The 24,393-nt window shown below is 35.4% G+C and overlaps 2 protein-coding genes across 3 annotated transcripts in view; one reads left to right on the top strand and one right to left on the bottom strand.

The window, feature by feature from the left end:
• The window catches only part of Abce1 (ATP binding cassette subfamily E member 1), a 28,377-nt gene extending 14,880 nt beyond the window's left edge, over positions 1-13,497 (bottom strand). The window contains exons 1-9 of the mRNA XM_010610945.3: positions 13,400-13,497; positions 7,703-7,807; positions 5,715-5,800; positions 4,601-4,698; positions 3,515-3,632; positions 3,039-3,176; positions 2,835-2,904; positions 2,506-2,602; positions 1,689-1,778 (exon numbers count right to left, since the gene is read on the bottom strand). Of these exons, the coding sequence (XP_010609247.1) occupies positions 1,689-1,778; positions 2,506-2,602; positions 2,835-2,904; positions 3,039-3,176; positions 3,515-3,632; positions 4,601-4,698; positions 5,715-5,800; positions 7,703-7,805 (800 nt within the window). The 5' untranslated portion in view covers positions 7,806-7,807; positions 13,400-13,497. The remainder of the gene's footprint in view (positions 1-1,688; positions 1,779-2,505; positions 2,603-2,834; positions 2,905-3,038; positions 3,177-3,514; positions 3,633-4,600; positions 4,699-5,714; positions 5,801-7,702; positions 7,808-13,399) is intronic.
• A 51-nt stretch (positions 13,498-13,548) lies between these two features.
• Positions 13,549-24,393, top strand: part of Anapc10 (anaphase promoting complex subunit 10) — a 57,066-nt gene continuing 46,221 nt past the window's right edge. Inside the window, exons 1-2 of one of the 2 annotated variants that reach the window (XM_010610947.3) lie at positions 13,549-13,645; positions 14,483-14,609. In XM_010610947.3, coding sequence (XP_010609249.1) covers positions 14,495-14,609 — 115 coding nt within the window. In that variant the 5' untranslated portion in view covers positions 13,549-13,645; positions 14,483-14,494. Of the gene's footprint in view, positions 13,705-14,482; positions 14,610-24,393 lie in introns of both variants that reach the window. The other variant, XM_010610946.3, reaches the window with a different exon arrangement.

Here is a 24,393-nt window from a genome sequence, read left to right as displayed (position 1 = left end):
GGTACCAGGGATCTAACTCGGGTCCTTGTGCTTGTGAGGCAGGTGGCAGCACTGAGCTAAATGCCTGGCCCACCACAATGCAGTTCTTGAACACTAGTGCTATGTGTTGACACTTGCATTCTCTAAAGACCCTATTACAGTGCCCACCATGTGTAAGAAGTGAAAATAACAAATAAGACTGTCTCTTTACCACTAACATTCTGAGTTTCACTTTTAAATATGTAGGTGGATTATTTTTCTTCCACAGGATCTGTGCTCTTTTGAATTTAAGGAGTTGAGGTTCCAACAATTCTGAAAAATTCTCAGCCATGATTCTTCCATTCTATTTTTTATTAATAAGATACATGTAATCTTCATGTTCCATCATCCACATTTCTGAACTCCCATATTTCAATCTCATTTGCTCTCTGCTATATTCTAAGCTTCAGCAGATCAACCTCTAATGTTGTTTTGTGTGATTCCAAACTCATCTAACTGGTCTTGGGAATTTTAATGATTTGTTTGGATTATTCAACATTTAACTATAGCTTCCTTGTAGCACCATACTCTTAGGGTTTTGAATTCTTTTAAATATTATTATGTTAGAACCTCTTTCAGATCACATAAAGTTATAACCCTGCTACCATATGTCTGCTAACTGAACCTGTACATGGTTTCTTTTCATAATTTATAATCCTAGATCTGCACTCATGTACAAAAATCTTTACCTACAGGAATCCTGTGAATGAGTACTTAGTGCATATCCCTCCAATTTGCTTATGCTATGTACTATGGGACTAAAAATTCCCAGACCTTCTTTTTATGTTACTTTCTTGCCTTGAAAGGGTTAAAAACTGGTTATATAAATTGTATAACCATGTGACTGGCTGATCCATAAACAGAATTTAAAGGGAGCCACAATCTATTTCTAATGTGCTTCCTTTACATTTCAGTGCTTTGATAGGTAATTTATTTTCAATTTGCCTGTGTGCTGAGAGAGCAATCCTTTGAGAGTCCTGACATACTGTGAGTGATAATCTGACACAAGGCATTTTTTTTTTTTTTGGTACAGGAAATTGAACTCGGGTCCTTACACTTACAAGGCAGGCCACTGAAACACTGAGCTAAATCCCCGGCCCACAAGGCCTTTCTTCTTGTCCAAAGAAGGTGTTAAAATCCAAGACCTGTTTAGGGACCAATAACAACTGGAAAGCCATGCCTTTTATCTCTCTTTTCTAATAGTTCTGACTTTGATTTTTTTGATTCCTTGGGATTTCTTCTGCTTTCTTACAAGATAAGCCATGTATTTTAAAGAATATTTATTAAATCTGTCACCAAAGATAGGCATAAGAAATGCTGCACAGAAAAAAAAAAAATCTCTGTATTCTAGCAACTATAGCTTTGTCATATAGTAAATGAGTAAACATAAAACAAATAATTAGATTTTTCAGTCTTAACCTTCTTCAACAGGAATACTACCTATAGTTTCTTTTCCTTTTTTTTTTAAACCTATAATTTCTTAACAAGACTGTCATGAGGAACAAATGAGGTAATACAAATCTTGCAATAAGAACCCTTGGTCTACACAGAGCAAAGTAAATTTTGGTGGGAATTTTAAACAACACAATGAAAAACACATATATTTAATCTTTACAAATCTGTCTGAACTTCCCAAACAAACCAATAGAGGAATATTCCAGATTACTTACCTATCTGGATTGATCAGAGATCGAATAGTAATAGCAGCCTTTAACCGCTGTTTGACATCTAGGTAACTAGAAGGCTCATCAAACATGAAACTATGAAAAAAAAAAAAGCAAATATAATTTTGAAAGATAAATATGACGTAACTTACATTTTAAAGCAGTACAACGACAATTATCTGATTTTAACAATAAAAATGTCATATACTAACAAAGACATTTTATCTATAATGGTAAAATTTTCTGTATTTTGTTTAGGAATAAAGAAGAAAACAGTATGAAAAACAGACCTGTATACCAAGTTTGGGGTAGAGCTCCTCACGTGGTATGTTTTACCCTAACCTAGAGTGGTCTAATAAATCTTATTTCACTTGAGATATTTAAAAAGCTTGCTGGTCTGATTGCAGAGCTTAAGTCTTTATTTATTCTTTTGTTTTTTGAGACAGGGTCTTGCTATGGCTAGTTCTGAACTCACTATGTAGCCCAGGCTGGCCTTCAACTTGTGGCAATCCTCCTGCTTCAGCTTTCCCAAGTGCTAGGACTACAGGCCTGTGCCACCACACCCAGCATGGTGAGCTTAATTCTTAAAACTTGGAATCTAAAATTCTTGTTACTTATCAAAATAAGTGATAGTTTGTTCCCCCTGCAAGAATAAAAGGAAATGGGTAGTGCATGTGCAATTTCTTTAACATCTCACCTCAAGATTAGAGACTTAGTTATGAGTTCTTTTAATTTCATACGAAGCCCTTGCTTTACTAGTACCATTACAAATAAAAATGAGAAAATAAGGTTAAAGATATATAAAAATTATAAAGTAACCTACATATCAGCTTTCTGTATGCAAACGACAGCACAAGCAAATCTCTGCAACTCTCCTCCTGAAAGATCTTCAACATTTCGTTCCTTTAGGTGGGTTAAATCTACAAAGAACATAGTGGCATTGTGTTCAATGTCATAAATTTCACTTTACCTCTTTTGGGCAAAACTGCATGTTATTATTCTGGGTTTGAATGACATTTCAGCAAAAACTGTAACATAAATGTAACAACAACATGATTTTCCTACTTATTTCAATAATCCATATAAAGATGTATATACCTTTATGACTTTAAATTTAGGGTCTATTAAAACTCTTGCAAAACAGATACTCACCAAGCTGTTGACATACAATTGCTTGTGTCTTTGTTTCATCTTTTCGATCCAAAATAGACCCCACTGTCCCCTGTCATAATACACAGAAAGTTACTACTATTTGCATTTAATAAGAGAATCACAAAGTAAAATGTCTACTTTAATATAATTTTTATACCATACCAAAAGCCAAAATATATAAACTTTCCCTAAAAAGCAACTGACCTTTGCAGCCTTGGGAATCTGGTCCACATACTGAGGTTTGATAATGGCTTTTAGATCATCTTCCAGAATCTTAGTAAAGTAATTTTGTAATTCAGACCCACGGAAATAAGTCAGAATCTCCTGCCAGTCAGGGGGATCCTAGAAATACACACATAACTAACTGAATATAAGCTTGTAATAGAATTTCAAAGAGGACGAATGTTAATACAAATTAGGACATATATCCAAATACAATACTTCTGGCTTCTAGCTTTTAAGGTTGGAGGTGAATTAATTTCCAGTCAAAGCACATCAACTCACCACAGTTTAAGGAAATTAAGAATTTTCAGTTAGGTAGCACTAACATATAAATAGTTTTTTAGCATTAAAGCCACAAATAAACCAGAAAATAATGTGAAAAAAATCACATGCATATACCTCCCTTCAAAATCCCTAAAAATGTCCAAAGATAATAATTTTTAGAAGGTAATACATACATCATACTTTCCAAGGTTTGGCTTTTGTTTTCCTGCTAAAATTTTTAATGCTGTTGATTTTCCAATACCATTAGTTCCAACTAATCCCAACACTTCACCTGGACGAGGGATAGGCAACCTGTTACAATATACAAAAGGAACACGGAAAACAAAAATAAATAAGATTTAGAAAAAGCTATGTAACATCAGAACAGTATTTTAATGCACTTGCACTTCACACACATCCATTAATAAGCTAAGAAATATATGCCAGATATTATTGGCTATTAGGGGGGAAAAAAAAAACAGCCAACACTATCTTAAACTGTTAAGTGTTAGAAATGCACCCTTGAATAATTACTTCAAAAGTCCATTCTAAAGTAACATTTTTTTTTAAAACATAAAAGGCTCAATTTTAATGTATAATAAACTGTTCTGGCACAAAATTACATAGCAGGTGCAACCTCACACCATCATTTTTCTCTTTGCCTGCCATTTACTTACAAGGAGAGAAGTGCCACATCAACCAGAAATATTCCACTTCATTCTCCCTGCTGCAGTTGGCCCCTTAAAGCTGGCAGGTTGAGAAATATCTTTTTATTAGTAAAATCTAAAGTCCCAGATTAAAAATATTTATGTTCAGCAAATAAAAACTTCAATGAACTAAGGACGTTGTGATTTCGTACGTCTAAGTTCAGAGTGATAGTCTCTGTAGGTAAGATTAATGGATAAACAAAATCAAAGCCAAGTTCCCTCAAGTTATTTTGGAGATAAGGGTCCTATGAACAGTAACGATTCCCAATCCCAATTATGTATTAGAATCTCCTGGGGCTTTTTGTGGTTCAGTTCTTAAACCAGAGATTATGATATAATTCAAGTGGGCTAAACCCTGGGCAGTAGCAGTTATTTAAGTCTTCCAGCACTTAATTCTAATATTAACCAGAATGAACCACTGACATTTACAATATGATTCTACATTATGTTATAGCATTTTATTTCCCCTTGGTGGGCAGTTGTTAACATTAATTTTTGCATTTCTCTAAAAATTCTAAGTGTATTTACAATGAACTTCACTATAAAGTAAAGAATGTTGCTTTGAAAATATACCTGTGAAGTTTGAAGGCATTGGCACAATATCGATGTGTTGTTTCTTTTTCCAAGTTGCTTGGTAAATTGACAATTGATAAGGCGCCAAAGGGGCATTTCTGTTATTTAGAGTAAAAAGTTGATTTTGCATTAATTTGTTGAAATATATGTATATACGACTAAAATGAATTGAAAATACTTTCATACTCAATCTTTAAAACAAAGGAGTTACACAAAGATGCAAAATATTGTTTCATCTGTGTTCTTACAAGTTTCTTGGGTAAGGGAAAGGAAAGAAGGGAAAAGAAAAAATATGAGAAAAGGAAAAAATGGAAACAGAATCTTTGTAAATAGAGAAGGGTAGAGGGGTGAAAGGAGGGCAGGGGAATAGGACAAAAGAACCAAGATACATCATGTGTAGGTACAAGATCCCAATGATGAATGTAATTGTACTGTATACCTAAAAACTATCAATAAACTTAATGGAAAAAAAAAATAAAGTTTCCTGAAGGCCAAAATTGTACTGAGTAGTCAAGTATATTCCTTTGTGATTGACATAATCTTGACAGTTAGTATGTCTGTAATACTTTCCATATTTTGTCTATAACAGATGCTTTCCCTTTACTTCCTTCAATTATTCCTGTCCTTGTATACTTCCCTTTCTGCTTTAAAGTCCTTTAAGGCCATGGATTGTATCTTTTTTGTTTGTTTGATTTTCTGTGGTATTGATGATCAAACTCAGGACCTTGTGCTTGCAAGACAGGTGCAGCACCACAGCTAAATCCTCAGTCCAATTATATCTTTTTTGGGGGGAGGGGGTGCTATTTCCAACCCACCAAGAGATACCATATTAATACAGACCAAGAATTAATGACCTTCTGTTGTGACTTTTATCCATCCCATGTGAAAAAGATGCTTCAATTCCAAGTAAATTAATATTTTAAAAAGAGAACATTCATAGAAAAATTTAGAAATGATAGAGGCACATCAAAAAATGCTGTAAAGACTTCTCTCCTCAGTCTGAATAAAAGCCAACATCTCTAGGGTATGCCAGATTTTTAAAAAATATTCAGCATTTTCAGATTTTATGTTTGGGTTATAAATCTAATGCAATAAATAAAATATTATCACCTACCTTAATACAAATACCACAACCAATACAGAGAGTTTCAGAAATCCATGCTATTTTGCTCTGGGGTGTAACTTCTATGCATAATTTTCCTGGTAAAGAAAAACACACTTAGGTCATTTTTTCTAATATAGAATTTTTCTGAACATTGTTATTTAGGGAATGCTGGTTCTAAATTTCCGCACAGAAGCAGACTTTCTTTCTTCTTTCTTTTTCTTTTTGGTACTGGGGATCGAACTTGGGTCCTTGTGCTTGCAAGGAAGGCGCCGGAACCACTGAGCTAAATCCTCAGCTCCAGAAGCAGTCTTTCAAAAACAAAGGCCACATAAATAAATACATTTGAGATAAAGTCCTGTATCACTGCTTTTTGGGGGTAGATTTCTGAATTAAATTTCAGTTTATAAGAATGTAAATACTCTTTTCAAGCAACAGGAAATGACCCAAATATATTTTAACTTATTACCAGGGAAGAAAATATTCTAGTAAAAACATAGTAGATCTTGAAATACTTTCATTTTAAGCTGACTCTCCTGAATTTAAAAAAAAAAAATTTTTTTTTGCCAGGATTAAATTTAGGGCTTGCCATATGCTAACTGAATCTTTAATTTAATTTATAATACAAAATATGTTCACTAGATCAGAAAAACTAATGAAGTATGCAGTCATTTAACAGGTAAATTAAACAGTACAACAGTAGGGAAATCAATGATAGAATTTCTGAATAATATGGGAGAAAACAACAGAGGACATCTAAAATTTCTTTTAAGGTTCAGTTATTATCTATACTTCATTAGTAGAAGCCATCAATCATATAACATTGCCTTTATTTATTTATTTATTTTTTTTTGAGACAGGGTCTCACTGTGTAGTGAGAGTGACCTGGAACTCACTATGTAGCTCAGGCTGGTCTTGAACTCACAGCGATCTTCCTGCCTCAGCCTCCCGAGTGCTGGGATTACAGGCCTGCGCCACCACGCCCGGCTAACATAGCCTTTAAAGACTACCAACATTTGTCAGCTCTGAATTGTTATAAGTTTGTTTCACTTTGAAAATATATAATAAAACCTCACGAATAAACATTTCTATTAAGCTCTATATTCTGATTTTTCTTAACGAGCACTAACTGTATATTTATTAACTATTAGAATAAACAAAAATATTTTAAAAATTTTTATTAGCACATATTTGCAGTCCATGTTGATATCCCATGTGTGGAGTTGGTACAGGTACATAACACGTCTTCATTCCTTCTTCCATCTCCTCCCTGCTGCTTCATCTCTTGATCCCTTTCATAGATGAGAAAAATCTAGCTCCTTGCTTCCTAACATCTATCTTTTATTTTGCTCTTTATTTATAATCCGTGTTTCTAAGAAAAGCCATGGGATATTCAAACTTGTAAGTCTGATTTACATCATTTAACATGACAGTCTCAAGCTGTATTTTACTTTCCTACAAATTACTCAAGTTTATTGTTTTTTTATGTCACAGTAACTCCACTGTGTATAAATACTACATTAAAAAAAAAGATAAGATATTGTCAATTATAAAATTTTTGGCAATTGGTCCCCAATTACGTAAAAGTAATTAACATATTTTGGTAGAATAGCCAGTTGCAGTGACTTCTAGTATGATACCACATTTAGAAAACTTTAAAAATATTCATATTCTACAATTTGTTGTTTTAAACACAGAATCATTTAGTCACAAAGCAATAAAAGAAATTAAGAGCAAGCTCCAAATTTCTCTTCCTAATGACTTAAGGAAACCGATGAGAGGCCAGGGATTTAGTTCAGTGGTTCCGTCGCCTGCCTGGCAAGCACAAGGACCCAAGTCTGATCCCCAGTACCAAAAACAACAACAATAACAACAAAAAAAACAAGAAACCAATGATATTAAAATAAAATACATGTTAAAGCACACATGAAACTATCAAACAAGTTTAAATTTCTTTCAAAATTTATTTTTATAATTAAATAAACCACAGAGCAACTCACCCATTCGAACCACAGGGCAACTTTTTTTGCACTCCTGTCGACATTTCTTAGGTTTACATTTGTCATGGTTGACAATGGCAATTCTTGTCAATTTGTCTGCCATAACTGCAAAAAAGTAAAAATACCCAGCTGTTTTATTAAAGAAAAGTTCACAAAATTATAGCAAGCTCATAGTGACTAGTTAAGAGAAAAACTCATGAGCATAATAGGAGACCACAAATATAATTAATAGGAAAACAAATGAGAAATAAATAAAATAGTACAAACAATAAAATAGTAAGGTTTCCAAAAGAAAACTGTATACATATACTTTTAATCAGAAGATTTATATAAGAAAAAAATGCCACTTATAATATACAAGAAAACGTCTGGGAATATACTTAATACATGTGAATGAAAAAACTTTCAAAACCACTATATAACATAACAGGCCTAAGAAATAAAATGAAATTGTCTCAGCTTTTACAGCAAAAAATTAATACCAGAGATTTAAACTTTCCTGAATTAATACAATTTTTCCAATCCCATGAGAAAAATAATAAACCAAACATAGTAAACTTACGAAAAGTGAATAGCCAGGAAAATAGAAAAAGAGCAAGCATGGGAGAATAGATTAAACTGACAGATTAAACAAATTATATAAAACTTCAGTAATTAACACTGATACCAATATGAATGTGGTCTATTAAGATAGAAAGACCAGATATGATAATATATCTGATAAAGATGTTTGCTCTTCCCCCACCCTAAGCATTATTATACCGTATCTTAAACAGCATAGTGACTTTATCTAAAAAAGGCATATACTTATTAAGGCTGTGACCATGTGACCATCATACTGGTCAAATAGAAAAGTAAAAAACTAAAAAGTACAATTTCCTGGGAACTTGTGATATGGCCAGATAGACTTTATGCTAATAGCAATGAAATTCAAGCAAGATCAAGCAACTATATTTACACTGTGCTAGCTTCTAAAGCTTTGAGAAATCTTCATGTGTAACAGCTATATAGCATTAAGGTCCAAATGAAGTCAAAAATCTTTTACAATATTACATTTAGGGGACAGTAAGGTCAATAAACCCAAGAAGTACCTTATAGTCTATTCTATTATGTAACAAAGGAACCTGGGACCAAAAGACTATTTACAAAGATATTCTGTTGGCTTTTTCTGTGATCCTCAACCTTGATGTGTTTTGTTTGGCAAGACTGCTCCCCCTTGTAGACCTCTCATGTCTTTTTCATGTCCACCAATATGATTAGGCTTGGAGGAGGAAATCTTGCTCTTCAGTGCTGTCCTAGAGTATTTTCTCTCCCTTCTTCCTGAACCTTCCAACTGTTTTAGTCATTTATAGGCCAGCAGAACACTTTCTTTCATTCTTTGAAGCTGTTAACAGCTTGTCCACCTAGTTTCTTAAATCTTTTCTTCCAGTATGTCTTCAACTTTACCACAGCAACTTTGGTCAAACTCGAGACCTTCTTATTACTAGTAACGGCAACCCTTTCACAAACTTAATTTTGAATACCCTATCTTCTGGCCATTTTTCCTATCTTTTCAGCTCAGACACCTAGACCATAACAATCCACTGACTCTCGCTCACCTTACTGTTCTACATTCTGTCCTGTAGCCCTTGATATTTTCATTTCCCTAGTTATATAGCTAAAATCCCAGTTAACCATCTGTACCCTCAACCTTGATTAAGTCAATTTCTTCACTTGTATAAGTGCAGATGAAAATGGATAGAAACAACCAGTATCCCATGCCAACTAGTACGTACAGGGAAATGCTTTCAAAACCCTCATGAACCTTGTGGACACCACAATCTGAGAACATCCAAATACCTTATACAAGTGAGCACATTATTTGTATATAATCTATGCACACCCCCCTGCATATTGCAAGTAATATATAGGTTGTGCAAAATAATACAATATAGTTTTTATACTGTAGTGCAGGGATAATGACAAGAACACAATCTGTATATGCATATATTTACAGATAAGCAAATATTTTCCAAATGTTTGATCTACAGTTGAATCTGCAAATGTGGAAACTGTGCATACAGAACCCTTAGAGCTGGAGGGCCAAATGTATGTGTATTTCCCTAGCTAAGGCCATTTGCACACTACAGTATAGTTACTAAAAAGAATGTTCCAAAATTCTCCCTGTTGTTTTTCACATCAATCATTCTACTGGTTCACTCCTACCAGCAATCAAGCACTCTATATTACCTGACCCTATCATTTTCCACTGTTTTACTTTTCCTTTAAGACTATTATTAAAGAACTGCCTATATTCACCATCTCAAATTTCACTCCACACATTCTTTCTGGGTACAAAACACTCTTGTACATCTAGTAGGCATCTCTCCAAGTAAGCCCCTAATCTCACCAAAATTCTCTTCTTCAGCGCCTTCCATGCTGTTAAATGGCAAGCCAGCCTCCACTTAATCAGGCTAAAATTACTGAAGTCATCTCCCCACTCCCAACAGCAAATCCACCTAAAGTTACCCTCAAATTACCCTTAGAATCTGACCGTTTCTCATGACTCTGGTATGAGAGACCTATACCATCTCTTAGCTGCACTGCTCTAACAGCTTTCTAGCAGATTTCTTTCTACTCTTACCTCCTCTACTCTAACCTTTTAACTCACAGTAACTAGAGTACGTAATCCTTTTAAAAAGTATGTCAAATCAAATTGTTCTTCTACTTTAAAAGGTTACAATGGCTTTCCCTCTTGGCCTGAGTAAAGACAAAAGTCCTTAAAGTTACCAACTAGGTACTGCTCAGCCTTTGTTAACTTTCTCATCTGGTCTCCAACTATTGTAGCTCTTATTCTTGTGGCTCAAGCCTGAAGACTGGCTCCCTACTGTCCCTAGCATATACCAGACATATTCTTACTCCAAGGTCTTGGCTTTTTTTTTTTTTTCCTATTGCCTGTAACATTCTTCCCCCTAGAGAATAACATGGGTTAGTCCTTCAAGTTTTTACTGTGTCTTTGGGAGTCTTCTCTAGTTACACTATCAAAAAGTCACCCAACTGCCTTTTTATTCAACTTTTTTGCTTTATTTTTCTCCTTACCTCTATGATATGACATACTACGTATTTCATATGTACATGTAATATACAGATACACACAAATTTACCATACATATCAATGTGTTCTCTCTACATATTTTCTTCCTCTTCCAAATAAAATGTATTTTATCATCACAAGGAAAGAAATTTTAAAATTTTGTCCATTCCAGTGGTCATACCAGTGCCTAGCATATAACAGGAGCAAAAATATTTGTTAAATGAATAAGAAAACAAATTTAAATATAATTTTCCTCTAGGTTATAACAACTTCCAAAGTTCTGCATGTTACTAATATTTTATGGTGACAGTTTCCCACTAAACTGTATAGAGGAATGAAAGAATCACCCAGAGGAAACCATATAGTTTTATAATAAATAAAACTATGTTAACACTTGGGTTCACTTTACTCTTTTAAATGCTCGTCTTGTAAGGAAGGCCAGGACTAAATTTCTTGTTTTAGAATAAATTAATTGGTCTGAATCATTACAAAAAAGGTATCATCCTAAACACTGACAACTTCCTAACAACTAATAAAATTGGACACTATTCATTCTAATTTAAATGCTGAATGCCTTTCTGCAAATTATCTTGTGGTGAATTTTAGCAGGTAATACATCTTTTGTAATGAAAAACAAAACTTCTATATATTTACTAAAATGTTTCATTTAATTTTTCAAACTATTCTAAAAAGAGAGACTCGTAAAAAGATGTTCATGAAGGAATAAAAACATAGCAAAGGTGGCTAAAAAGACATTAAAAAGGTGGAAAGCAGAAACAGTGAAAAATTACAATGCATTCAAGAAAAATGAATATAGGGGCCAGGGATTGAGCTCAGTGGTTCCACAGGCTGCCTCACAAGTGCAAGGTCCTGAGTTCAATCCCCGGTACCAAAAACAAACAAAACAAAACAAAAAAAGAAAAATGAATATAGATTCTTTCTACAACTGTTAATCATGTAAGCATTATTATTGCAATTGCTACATTACTTTCAAGGATTAGGGAAAAAGTTTTTCTTTTTCATCAGGAAATCTTTAGAAGAGTGAAACTTGGTGGGAAGATTATACAAACAGATTCCTAGGAATAAAAAGATATTTTTAAGATAGTTTAGATCTGAAGACAATCTGTACAAAACAGTACTCAAAGAGTCTGTCATCTCTCAGCTGACAGCTGAGAGAAAAAAGAAAATGTGAGGCATAAACACAGAAAGCATTTTCAGTTTAACATCCAAATCATCATAATGTTGCATAAAAGCATTTAGAGACTTCTATTACCTAATAATGCTTGATATCACATGAAGTATTCTAACCTATGCTTACTGCTGATTATGAGTCTTATAAAACATAGTAAGTTCAGAAAGGTGCACAGCTTTGATGGCAATGGGTCCCTTCACTCTGGCAATTGTTAAATGCTCTTCCTAAATAAATAAATTTTAAAAATATACAATTGTGTATAAGAGAACAAAGTTTTTATTTAAAAATAAAATCCAAAACACTTATTTGGTTTAAATACAGATGAGAGACTTAAATTACATTGAAAGCATTGTTCATAGGTAGCTGGTATAGAATGAATTTCAGCATACAGGAGGAATATCTGCAACATAAATGCCACAATCATAAATGCCTGGTTAGCATTCTCCTGGAAATGAAGGTAAAAATAAAACAAAGTTGTCTTGACAGTCACTCCTTAGTCATTGAGTTTACTGTCAAAAAAAGTAAATTATTTATGTAGTTCATGGGATGTGCGGATTTGGCTTTGCCATCATTCATTCACAACAAATACGACGTGCTTAGAATGTACAAAGCTCTGAATTTAAATCCAGAGATATTTCGAATAAAGCTATTACCCTTGATCTCAAGAAGTTTAAGATATTATAAAGGGAAAAAATGATTAAGTCAGCAAGGGAAAATGTGCAGAATGCCATCAAAGTGATCTCCAAAGAAAGCTGTAAGAATTAAACTGGGAAACTACTTGAGATAACTTCAATCACTTCCAAGTACATGCTGCTGTATGAGGAAATCAGAGTGACATTTGCTCATTTTTATAAATCCTGGGAGTGGACTAGGAGGATTCAACTTCATGGCGGCAAGATGCCATGACTCATTCCACAATTACCAAAAAAGAAAAAAACCACAACTTCCCACGATCAAATACGCCTAAGCGTATTCTATTTTTCTGGAAGAGGAACCCAGGAGTCTAAAGGATGCTCTAAGCTCTGAAAGTGCCTTCCTGTACAGTGGACTAGCTCTAGGGTGGCAGCAGGGGAGAGAAGTACAGGGGTACTCGTTTGTTCTCGGAGACGGCACCTAGGAGCATTGTCGCAGCGCAGGCTGGGGATAGACAGCAGCAGCAAGCGCCTGGGAATGGGAAATGAAGCGCGAGAAGCGCGCGATTTCAGGGCACTGCCTGCGCTCTGTAGGTTCCAGCTGTCCCGCCGGCGCCGGGTGCCACACGCCGCAGCAGTCTGCCACTGCCACCCAAGGCCTATCCACAGGCTCCCGGAGGACATCCCCAGTCTTTCCAAAGTGGCAGGCGGCGGCTAAAGGCCAAACCCCTCCCATATATTCACGTACCTGGAGAAAACTATCCCCTTGCAGTGGGGAGCACAGAGGACACAAATCTTACCTTCAAGTCTCAACCACACAGTTTGTTCCTACGGCCGCCGGCCAAAATGGCGGTGCCCAGCCGCCGCCTCGCGCAAGCCACAGGGCGTAACGCGCGTGCGCGATAGAGCGCTAGGCGGCCCTGAAGGTAGGTGCTGTGTCTGACGTCATTGTGCTGCGACTCTCAGTTACATCCTTGGGAAATCCAGGCTGTGCTAAAATGAGTGGGAGTGGCGCGGATCTGCAGTTCCAGAGAGCCTGAGTCTTGGTAAGCGAGACTGGAAGCAGTTAAGTGCGCTTTTCCTCAACGTAGAAAGAGGGCCCATCGTAAGTAGACGCCTTCTCCCTAGTTTCGGTCTCTCTACACTCTCGGTCTCCTCAAAGCAGGTGGGCCAGGTGTGGAGCCTGATTTGTTCAGGTACCTGCGTTGTGTCAAGTAGGACCGGCAGAGCGTATCCTGACAGCGCTGGCGGTGGCGCTCTGTCTTTGGCCTCAGCTCTCTGTATTGTGTGGTCAGTTCTTCCAGACCAGGAGTCCAGTCTTCTCCGAACTGTCTGTTTTATCCACTTGGTGGCGTCTAGTCCCAAGTCCGCCAGTTGGATTCTGCTCCAATGTAGAAATGGTTTATTTTATTTTATTTTTAGATATTAGGCCGTTCGGCTTGTAATGATGGCTGCAGACTTAGTTTATAATTGGACCTGTTTATCCACTTATTCATTCAGTAAGTTATTTATTGAGCATTTAAGTCACAGGCCTTTCTGAAATTTACAATCCATTGTTTTTGCTTTTACTTAATGAGAAATGTTTGCATGGTAGCATGGGAACAATTTAGGATCTAATGGAAAGTGTCAGGGAGATGTAGAACTTTTGGAATTGTTTAGCGTTTGTGATAATGTTCTGTAAAAGTAACTGCTTCACCAAAACAATTTTACATACCCTTCATTTCCAAGAAGTGTATTTTCACATTTGCATAGATTTACTAAGATTAACCAAAGTTATGGAACAAGCCATAGATGAACAATCCATTTGCTATTGGTTTCTTTTTTCTTTTACAGAAAGATACTCAGATCTCAGCATAATGTGCATATTCTTTCTTTTTATATAGAATATTTAAAAAATGACGACGCCAAACAAGACACCTCCTGGTGCTGATCCTAAGCAGTTGGAAAGAACTGGAACAGTAAGGGAAATTGGGTCACAAGCTGTTTGGTCACTCTCATCTTGCAAACCAGGTAAAGCAAAAGAAAGCCAAAAAACTGTTGATAATAGTACTTCCTTACAGTATCCTTATACACTGGGCCAACTTTAATATTCTTGTTGTTCAGATGCTTCATCTTAGTTCTTTTTTTGTTTTGTTTTGTTTTGTTTTGTTTTTGGTACCGGGGATTGAACTCCGGTCCTTGTGCTTGCAAAGCAGGCCACCGAACCACTGAGCTAAATCCTCGGCCCACATCTTAGTTCTGATAAACTGGATTTTCATTTATTATATATCTCTGTCTAATTGCTGTATTTAAATCTAGTTAAAATTAACTTCACATTATGAGGTCTCCTCTTTATCTCCCCATGTCTCTGCCATAATTCAGTTGTTAATTAGGATTTTTTTGATGGCTATTTTCCTAAATAGGAAAAGAGAGTATTACATTTTTTGAGTGATTTCACAGTAGTACCTTGGTTCACAAACTTAATTTTTTCCATGATTCTGATTGCAAACCAACTTAGACAAGAACTAAATCAAATTTCCCCATAAGATCAACGTTGAACGTAACCATTGAATTTGATTCGGTTCATGTCCAATTCAGTTTGAGACTAGAATCATGGAAAGAAAAAAGTTTGTGAGCTGAGGTATCACCGTACATCCCCAAACAATTTTTTTTTTTTTAACTTTGGTTTGGTTAGAATTCTTTATGTTTTTTTTTGTTTTTTTTTTTCTTCTGGTACCAGGCATCAAACTCAGGACCTTGGACTTGCCAGGCAGGCACTGTGTCACTGAGAGACTTTCCTGGCCCTGGATAGAATCCTTTAAAAAACATATGAATGCTATTTCTTTATCCTCTTTTTCCATACTGAGGGTTAGAAGACCTATACCTCTCTCTCTTTTTTTCTAAGTAACTTGATTTTTTTGGGAAGCATCTTAAGATTTTTCTCTTTATTCTTGGAGTTCAAGTTTTTTGGTAGTATGTTCCAGGGAAAGGTATGTGTTCATCTTTTTTGATCTACCTAACTTATAATTTGATCTGTATTTTCAGTCTGCAGGCTCAAGTTCAGCTGAAATTTTTTAGCTTGCAGAATTTGAATTGCATATTAGTTTTGTTGTCAACTTTCTCAGAAACTTTTATTAGTTATGCATTAAGACTTCTGTAGCCACCTTGTTATCTGTGCCTCTTCTGTTTCCCTTCAAGACTCACATTTCTTTATGAGTAGTTTATTGAGGTATAAGTAGCATAAAACTCACCCTTTTTAGATGTACATTTCTGTGAGTTTTAGCAAAAAAACAACAACAATATCATATAAATATCATTACAATCAAATATAGAACATTTCCATCTTCCCCAAAAGTTTCTGTCCCATTCTGATCCCCTGACAACTTCTGATCTATTTTGAGTCCATTTTGTTTTGCCTTTTCCAGAATTTCATTATAAATATAATCATACAGACTTGTCCGGCTTCTTTCACTTAGTGTAACTTCATTTGTGAATTTTGCTTCTGTATGTATCAGTAGTTTGTTTCTTTTTCATTACTGCTTAATGTTGCACTGCATGAATGTCACCACAGTTTATTTATTAATCAGTTAACAGACACTTAGCTTTGCAGTAGCCAGCTTCCAAAGTGGTCACCAGTGATGCCTTCCAAAATTCATGCCCTTTTGTAGACCTCTCCCACACTGTGACCAACAGAGTATGGCAAAAGTAACAGTATGCAATTTCTGAGACTAGGTCCTAAAAGACGTCATAGCTCTGCTTGCTCTTGATTGGGTCACTCACTCAGGGTAATCATCTGCTATTTTTTGAGGAAACAAATGGTCCAATGGAAAGATTTGGTGAGGAACTATGGCCTTCTATCAATAACCAATGAGCTGAGTCCTCTTGTTAATAAGAATAAGCCATCTTAGAATATATACTGTCTCCAATCGAGTCTTCAGGTAACTGTTTCTGTAAGGAGTCAGCTTGATGTGACTGTAACCAATATTGCATTGTAACTGCTATAATTGTTCTGAATAACCCCTGTATAGTTTCCCAGCCAACTATAGATAAATAAAACTATTAAAGTAATATGTGGGACTTCAAGATCCAGATCTTGATGCAATCAGTGCCAAGAATGTGCCTGATATCTTTGATATTAGATTGAGTTAAACCAGGTATGTTTCAGCTTGAATGAAGTCACTTTTGTCCTGATTATTATATAAGCCCCTTCCTTCTACCTTAGATTGTGAGGTCCACCTGTTTTTGTTTGTTTTTGGTACTGGGGATTGAACTTGGGACCTTCCACTTGTGAGGCAGGCAGTGGAACTGAGCTAAATCCTGGGCCCTGGTCTGCCTGTTTTGTTACTATCCTAAACATGATGCTTCTGTACATAAAAGCCCCAAACAAATTGCATTGTGTGCATTCCTGGATCTGTGTGCTTCTTTGGACTCTGTGTCTGTTTCTCATACACATACTATTAAGTTCAACTTTATCTTTATTAATTTTTCTGCCTGATGGATCTCTAAATAACTGATAGGTGTTGACATCCCTAGTTAGGACTTGTCTGTTTTGTACAGTTCTACAAGTTTTTTCTCATGTACCTGGATATTCTGTTATTAGGTATACTCAAGATTATTATATTTCTTGGAGAATTGATACCATTATATAATCTCCTTTTCATTCTTTTCTTTTTTGATACCAGGGGTTGAACTCAGGACCTTATGCTTGTGAAGCAGGTGGCAGAACCACTGAGCTAAATCCCTGATGACTTTCTTTGCTTAAAAATTCTGCTTTATCTGAAGTTAAAATAGCTACTTCAGCTTTTTTTTTGTTTTGTTTTTTAACTAAAGATAGGTCTTTCTCTCTTTACATTTGAACTATTTCTGTCTATATGTAAAATAGTTTCCTGTAGAAAACATATAGTTGTGCCTTATTTTTTAAATCCACTGTCTTTCTTTCAATTTCTGCTGAAATTTTTCTTTTAATATTTTAAAAGGTAGGTCTACTGGTGATAGATTGCCCCAAGTATTGTTTGTATGGGAAGTTCTTTATTTTTCTTCCATTTTGTGGAAAAAGTTTTAAAGGACCCTTTCCTCTCTCATTCTCTTTCTCCTTTCCTCTGTTCCTTCCTTCCTCTCTCCTTCCCTCCTTCTGTCTTTCCCTTCTTTCATCCATCATCCATCTTTCCTCCCTGATTAAATATGGGGCCTTCTCAGTAAGTTATATCCCCAGTACTTTTGTGTTTTTAATTTTGAGACAGGATCTCAATAAGTTGCCCATGCTGGGCTCAAACTTGGAGTCCTCCTGCCTCAACCTCCCAGAGAACTGAGTTTACAAATGTGCCCTACAATGCATTGTTTTTTTTAAATTCTAACATTTCAAGTGTTTCACTTCTCTTACTGCTTTCTGAAGAGAAGTCTGATGTAATTTTTATCCTTTTTGGCAAAATTTTCTCTCTCTCTTTTTTTTTTTGAGACGGGTTTTGCTATATATTTCTGTTCAGGCTGTCCTTGAACTCACTATGTAGCTCAAGCTGGGTTTGAAGTTGTTCTGATCCTCCTGCCTCAGCCTCCCAAGTGCTGGGATTATAGGCTTATGCCACTATGTCTGGCTTCTCTTTGTTTTGACTTTTGACAGTTTGATATGATAGAGCTAAGTGTAGATATTTTGGTATTTGTCTTGTTTGATGTTCTCTGAGCTTCTTAGATCGATGGTGTCTTATCATTAATTTTAGAAATTTCAAGCCATTCTTCAAATGTTTTCAGTTCCTTTCTTTCATTCTTTTCATATATATATTCTTTTCATATATGTATGTATGTATTTATTTATTTATCTTGTGGTACGAGGATTAAATCTAGGGCCTTTGCCCTAAGCTACATTTCCCACCCTTTTTTATTTTTATTTTGAGATGGAGTCTCATTAAGTTTCTATGTTGCCCAGGCTGGGCTGACTTGAGATATTCATGCCTGAGCCCCCAGAGTGCCTTTTTCTTCTGATATTTAATTATTTGTTCTTGAAAACTTTTTATAATTGTTGTGCCTGAGGTGTTAGAGACTAAAATTCTTCTGATGTGATGTTTTGGTTTTTCCATTCTTTGACATATAGCCTATGGGTTTCTTTTTAGGTTAAGTGTGTTTCTTGTATACACTATATTGTTGGATCTTGTTTCTTTGTTTTTGTTTTTTTTTAAGAGTAGGAAAAATTTATTGAGGGAAAGACAGCTTCTGTCTAAGAGACAGAAGGGGGACTGGGTTGCCTGCTCACCCCACTTTTTGAAGATGTTTTATACAGCAAATCCATGTGGTAAGGTGGATCTTGTTTCTTGATTCATTTGCTAATCTGTGTCTTTTGATTTTGAGTAGAGCACATGGAACTTTCTTCCCAAATAGATGACATATTAGCAAGAGAAAAATAAGAACAACTCAGTTCTTAGCCAGTGGAAAGAAAATACCTTCCAACCCAGATTGATATATCTTGAAAAATTGATGGAGATATATGATATTTCTATGATAACCACAAAATCCCCTCAGAACTCATTAAATAAATAAAATTGGGTCAAAAGAAGAAAGAAAAAAAATTCTGTGTGTTTCCAAATGTGTGGTTTACTTCCAGGACCTATAGTCTTTGGAATCCAGAAAGTCACAGTCTTCTCTGCCCCACTTTATAGCCTGTGAGTTTATGAGGTGACCCCTCTGCTGAAGATGTTTCCCTATCTATAAAATCTAGTCTGTAGCAACTGTAAAAGCTGAGATTCATCCCCACTCACATTGGTATATGGGGAGCAATCAGACCACTGGTTTCTTCTGAATGTAGGCAGTTGGGTGGGTGCTTAAGCAGACTGATGGATTCAGTGCCATCACCTTCAGATCCAATCACCTCTAAAGACAGATCTTACCTCCCACCACAGAATGTAGGTCTGTGATCTTCCTGGCATGAACTTGAGCTTCTCAGGGGATCTGGGGGGATTTGTCTACCCTCACCTTATCCCATTCTGTCTCCCTGGCTGTATGTCCCTCAGTCACTGTGGTAGGGTAACACTTCAGTCCTGGAGTGAAGCTGTTCTATAGATGTTTCTTCACTTAGTCCTACACCATTAGTCCTTTCCCAAAATGGTGCCTGATTAAATTTTCTCTGGCAATATGATGGGCTCTGAACTGACTTTTTTTTTTTTTCAGTGCTAGCCTACTGTGAAGAAGCCACTGTCAAAGTAAAGCCCCACATTGTTTTTTTATTTAGTTTAACCAGCTGTGGACTTCTCTTGGGGCTAGTGTTGACCCATCTGTTGTTTTTCTCTGAAGCAGCCAAGTCTTCAGGAAGGCTTACCTTTTCTCTGGGGATATTTCTTTGATAGTCACCTGTGCAGGGGACAAAGGTGTACAGTCTGCTAGAAGTTGGAAGTTTGAAGTCCATGGCAGGTAGGGTCCTTTCTTGTACTGCACACACAAGTTCCTTGAATGTAAAAGAGTTTCCAGAAGTACAGGCCATGAAAGTGTGGTGCCTTTCCTTAGTTTGGGTTTCTGGGAGTTTTTTTCTCTCAATACTCTCTGTAATTAATTATTCTAAGTTTCTTAGCAGTTACTGATGCCAGTGGTGATTTCTATACTGTGTAAGCAGTGATTCTATTTTTTTCTTCTCACCAGTTTGTGGGCTGATTGCTTTCCATGTAATTTCCTTTCTCTACCTAGGAATTGTTGATTCTCAGTTTGTTTAGCTTTTTTTCTTGTCAGGGTGGGAGTGACAACTTCTAAGTTCTTTTCATGTCAGATTAGAAATAGAAAATGCTTCCTTTTATTTTCATTTGAAGTGTATTCCTTATAGACAGCATATTCTTGAGTCTTGCTATTTTAGTTTATTTTTTAATTAGTGTTTATACTATACTGTACTTGATATACTTATTGCATTTAGATTTAAACCTACCATTTTTTTGTTGTTGTTGTTCTTGTTTTTTTGAGACAGAATCACAGTATGCAGTTCATTGAACTCACTGTGTAGCCCCAGCTGACCTTGAACTTGCAGTGATTCTCCTGCCTCAGCCTCCCAAGTGCTGAGATTAAAGGCACCATGCCTGGCCAAATCTGTCTTGTAGATTTTTTTTTCTCTTTTTTTGTTTTGTTTCTTGGTAGTGGTGATCAAACTCAGGACCTTGCATTTGCAGGGAAGGCATGATGCCACTGAGCTAAATCCCTAGCTCTCTTTTTATTGTCTTAATGGAGATGTTCATTCTACATGATGGAATGAAAGTAAGATTTCACTGAATCCATAATGGCAAGGAGAACAGACTAGTAAGTACCAAGAAAGGTATGCAGCTTATTCAAAACATGGCTCATTCAAAAAATTACAAATTGTAATTAATAACACCAGAATCTAGGGAAATGGCATTGATAAAGTTACATAATTAGGTAGAAGCTTGATTATAGGGGGCTTTCTTAAACAGTTCATACTTTATTGGATAAGTCACATGAGCCATCGAAAAAACTTAAGTAGTGGAGTAAAGCAAGCAGAGTATTTTCATATTTAAGAAAAGTAGAGGATGAGTTGAAGTAAGGAAAGATTAGAAGTAAAGAAAATAAGGAAAAATGTAATGATATCAGGTAAGAAGTGATATGAGGGAGGATTTTAATAAATTTTCAAAATGTTAATGTCAGTATTTGAGTATTACAGATTTACTTGCCTCATCCAGGATGATAGCTAGCACATGGCTTTGCAAAATGTATCTTTAGAAATACTGGTTCAATCTTTCACTCAGATTAAGGTTGAAATTTATTTAGTAGTTTCAGCCTAATTGAACACACATCACAAAACAATCCCACAATTCAGCACATTTGTCAGTCTCTGCCTAAGAGATTAGAGAAGTTAAAGGTCAAATTTGGTGACTACTAACAGTATAATACGATCTTATAGTATATAATAATTTTATTTCATAAGCAGTAAATTCATACCATGTTGAAAAGCAAAATTAAGGGGAAAATAGAGTTAATTTTCTTTGTTTAACTCTACATTTGATACAAAATAAAGGATTTCATATGGCTGTATTTTGTGAACATGTATTCTGTTTTATCTATATCTTTTATGAAAAATTGCTTTTGTGAGTAAATTTTGTTGGGCCTAATAGCATGACGAGTTTTTTTTTTTTTTTCTTAAATGAAAAACTCAGAAAATTTTGATTTAAGTTTATGCTATAATTGGCAAAGATGATCATTGAATGAAAGACTTTGATTTGATGATGTGTATGATTTGGAGAAACTAAAACAGCAAAATAATAGACTAGAACATAAATTTGCATAGGAAGCTACTTTAGATTGTGTGACTAAGGGAGGTCTATTTTAGAAGTAAAATTTGCACCAAGATGTGATTGTTAAGTGTTTTCCATAGTGCAAAGATCTTAGGGAAGAAAATTCTGACACTTGGAACTGCTAATTCAAAGGCTTGAAACTAACTGGATTAGCATGTTTGAAGTTCAGGAAGAAGGTTTGTTGGTTGAAAGGCAGTAAGAAAGAAAATGGTAGAAGATGAGACTGGAGACACAATAAACACCGGCCAGATAATACGGAGCTCTTGTAGGCCAAAAAAAGGAATTTGATTTTAAGGACAAAGAGAAACCACTAGAGGTATCAAGCAATAGAGGAGGATCTTGTACAGAATTATTAAAGGATGTGGATAATGGTAGTAGACTTACAGTGGAGAACAGTAGAGGAAAGGCTATTTGTGAACTGTGTTAGACTTATTGTTGATTTGGACTAAGCTAGTAGCTGTAGATAGGGCTTTGGGATATATTTTTGGAGGCATATAATTATGATTTACTGAAGGAAGGGGAAAATTCAAGAACAATTTCCTAGAGTGTGGTAGAACAACCAATACTACTTTCTGGTTGAGAAAGAATGAAGGAAAAGGGGACTAAATACATTTTTGGGTTCAAAGATAAATAATGGGATTTTTGGGTTCAGAGATAAATAATGGACTTTTAAAAAGCCTAATCAGCATTCCAGTGGCAATCTTTAGTGGTTGAGTGAAGCTTGCAGTTCTGGTGAAAGCTCTAGGTTGTGGATACAGAATTGAGGGTCAACTATATACTGATGATATTCTAAGTCAGGGAGCAGTGCTAACTCACCTGTGGAGAGGAGTAGTAGAGAAGAGAGTGAAGTTTTTAAGTACTTCAATTTGTAGAGATCTAACAGAGCAGCAGCAAAAGCATCAACAGAGGGTACTAAAGAGAAGTGCCCAGTGAGGTAGGAGGAAAACCAGGAATCTGGGAGATCATGGAGAGAAGCTATAATGATCCATTTTTCTGTTGCTGTACTAAATTAGCTGAGGCTGGATACCTTCTGAAATGAAGAGGTTTATTTAGCTCACAATTTTGGAGATGAAAATTATAAGATCAGGGCCAAGGATTTAGCTGTCTCACAAGCTCAAGGTCCTGAGTTCGATCCCCAGTACCAAAAAAAGAAAGAAAAAAAAAGTACAAGATCAGTTGGCTCCTTCTGAACATCTCTGGTGAGGACATAAGCTCTGTCATTATATAGCTGAGAAGCTATAAAGGAGATAGCTGCATGCAGAAGGGGGTCAAGTACTGTATAGGGAGTGGTCTTGCTTTAGAATCACATTGTAACAGCTAACTCACTTTCAGAGACCAGCATGAATCTCTTCTGAGTGATTACCTAATACTAGACCCTACCTCTTAACCATTTTACTGCCTTACCACCATCATATTAGCGACCAAGTCTCCAGCACATGAAACTATAGTAGACAAACCACATCCAAATCATAGCAGGAGCCAAGAGAAGACAGCATTTCCTAAGTTAGTTATATCTTCTCTGTTATATATAGTATAGCTACTCTATTGGACAGTGTAGATTTAAGTTATAGAGTAACTAATTTAAAATCATAATTTTTGCATTTTAAGAAGTTTTTCTTAGATGAAATAGAAAGCTACGTTTTGAACATTCTCTCTTCACTGCTTTAATTCAGAGCATTTGTACTAGCAACAAGTAACCATGAACCTAATGGCTTTCGCTTTCCTTGGTGGTAAAGAACCTATCTAAAGATCTTGATCTTATCATTTCTTGATCCTGTAGCTTACATACTAAAAATCAGTAATAGGTTTGAATATTTTTCAAGATAGTTTATAATCCTTAACTTAATGCACAAGAGTCTGTATGACCTAGTTTTTTAAATTTTTCTGCTCATTTCCTCTTCTGTACTTTAAATCCCAAAAGGACCTACTATTGTTTGCCATACATGCCATTTATCTTGATTCATGCTATTACAAGGTTTTCTCTGCTGAGTGCCCTTCGCATTATCCTTCTACCTCTAGCTAGATAACAAGTGCTTCAGAATCAATATAAAAGTCATTCTTTCTGGGAAAATCTTTCATCCACTAGTATGTTTAATATAGGCAAGAGGTGCACATTCAGGATTCAGATTTCAAACATTTTTTACATGGAATAACAAGAAAAGAAAAAAATAAGAAAAAGTTAATCAGTTAAAAGCCAAAGTCCATTAAAAATATAAGAGTAAGAATAGGCATTTTATATAAGAAGAAATATACATTATTAAAAAACATGAAATACAATTTTCACTTGTCAGGTTAGTGGATATTTAAAAGATTGATTGCATTTCAGCATGAGCACGTAGTGCTGTTCAATAGAAATGTCATGCAAACAACATATATAATTAAAAACTTAATAACCATAGTAAAAAGTAAAGTTTACCAGTACAATTAATTATTTTGTTTCAAAATACTGAAAATATCACTTCAACATTGTATTAATTAGGGTTCACTAAAGGAACAGTAATATATATAATGTGTATATATATATATATATATATATATATATG

This window comes from Fukomys damarensis, unplaced genomic scaffold (assembly GCF_012274545.1).
Source record: "Fukomys damarensis isolate Sample0158 unplaced genomic scaffold, DMR_v1.0_HiC HiC_scaffold_38, whole genome shotgun sequence".
NCBI classification, from domain to species: domain Eukaryota; kingdom Metazoa; phylum Chordata; class Mammalia; order Rodentia; family Bathyergidae; genus Fukomys; species Fukomys damarensis.
This window is presented reverse-complemented; position numbering and strand designations above follow the sequence as displayed.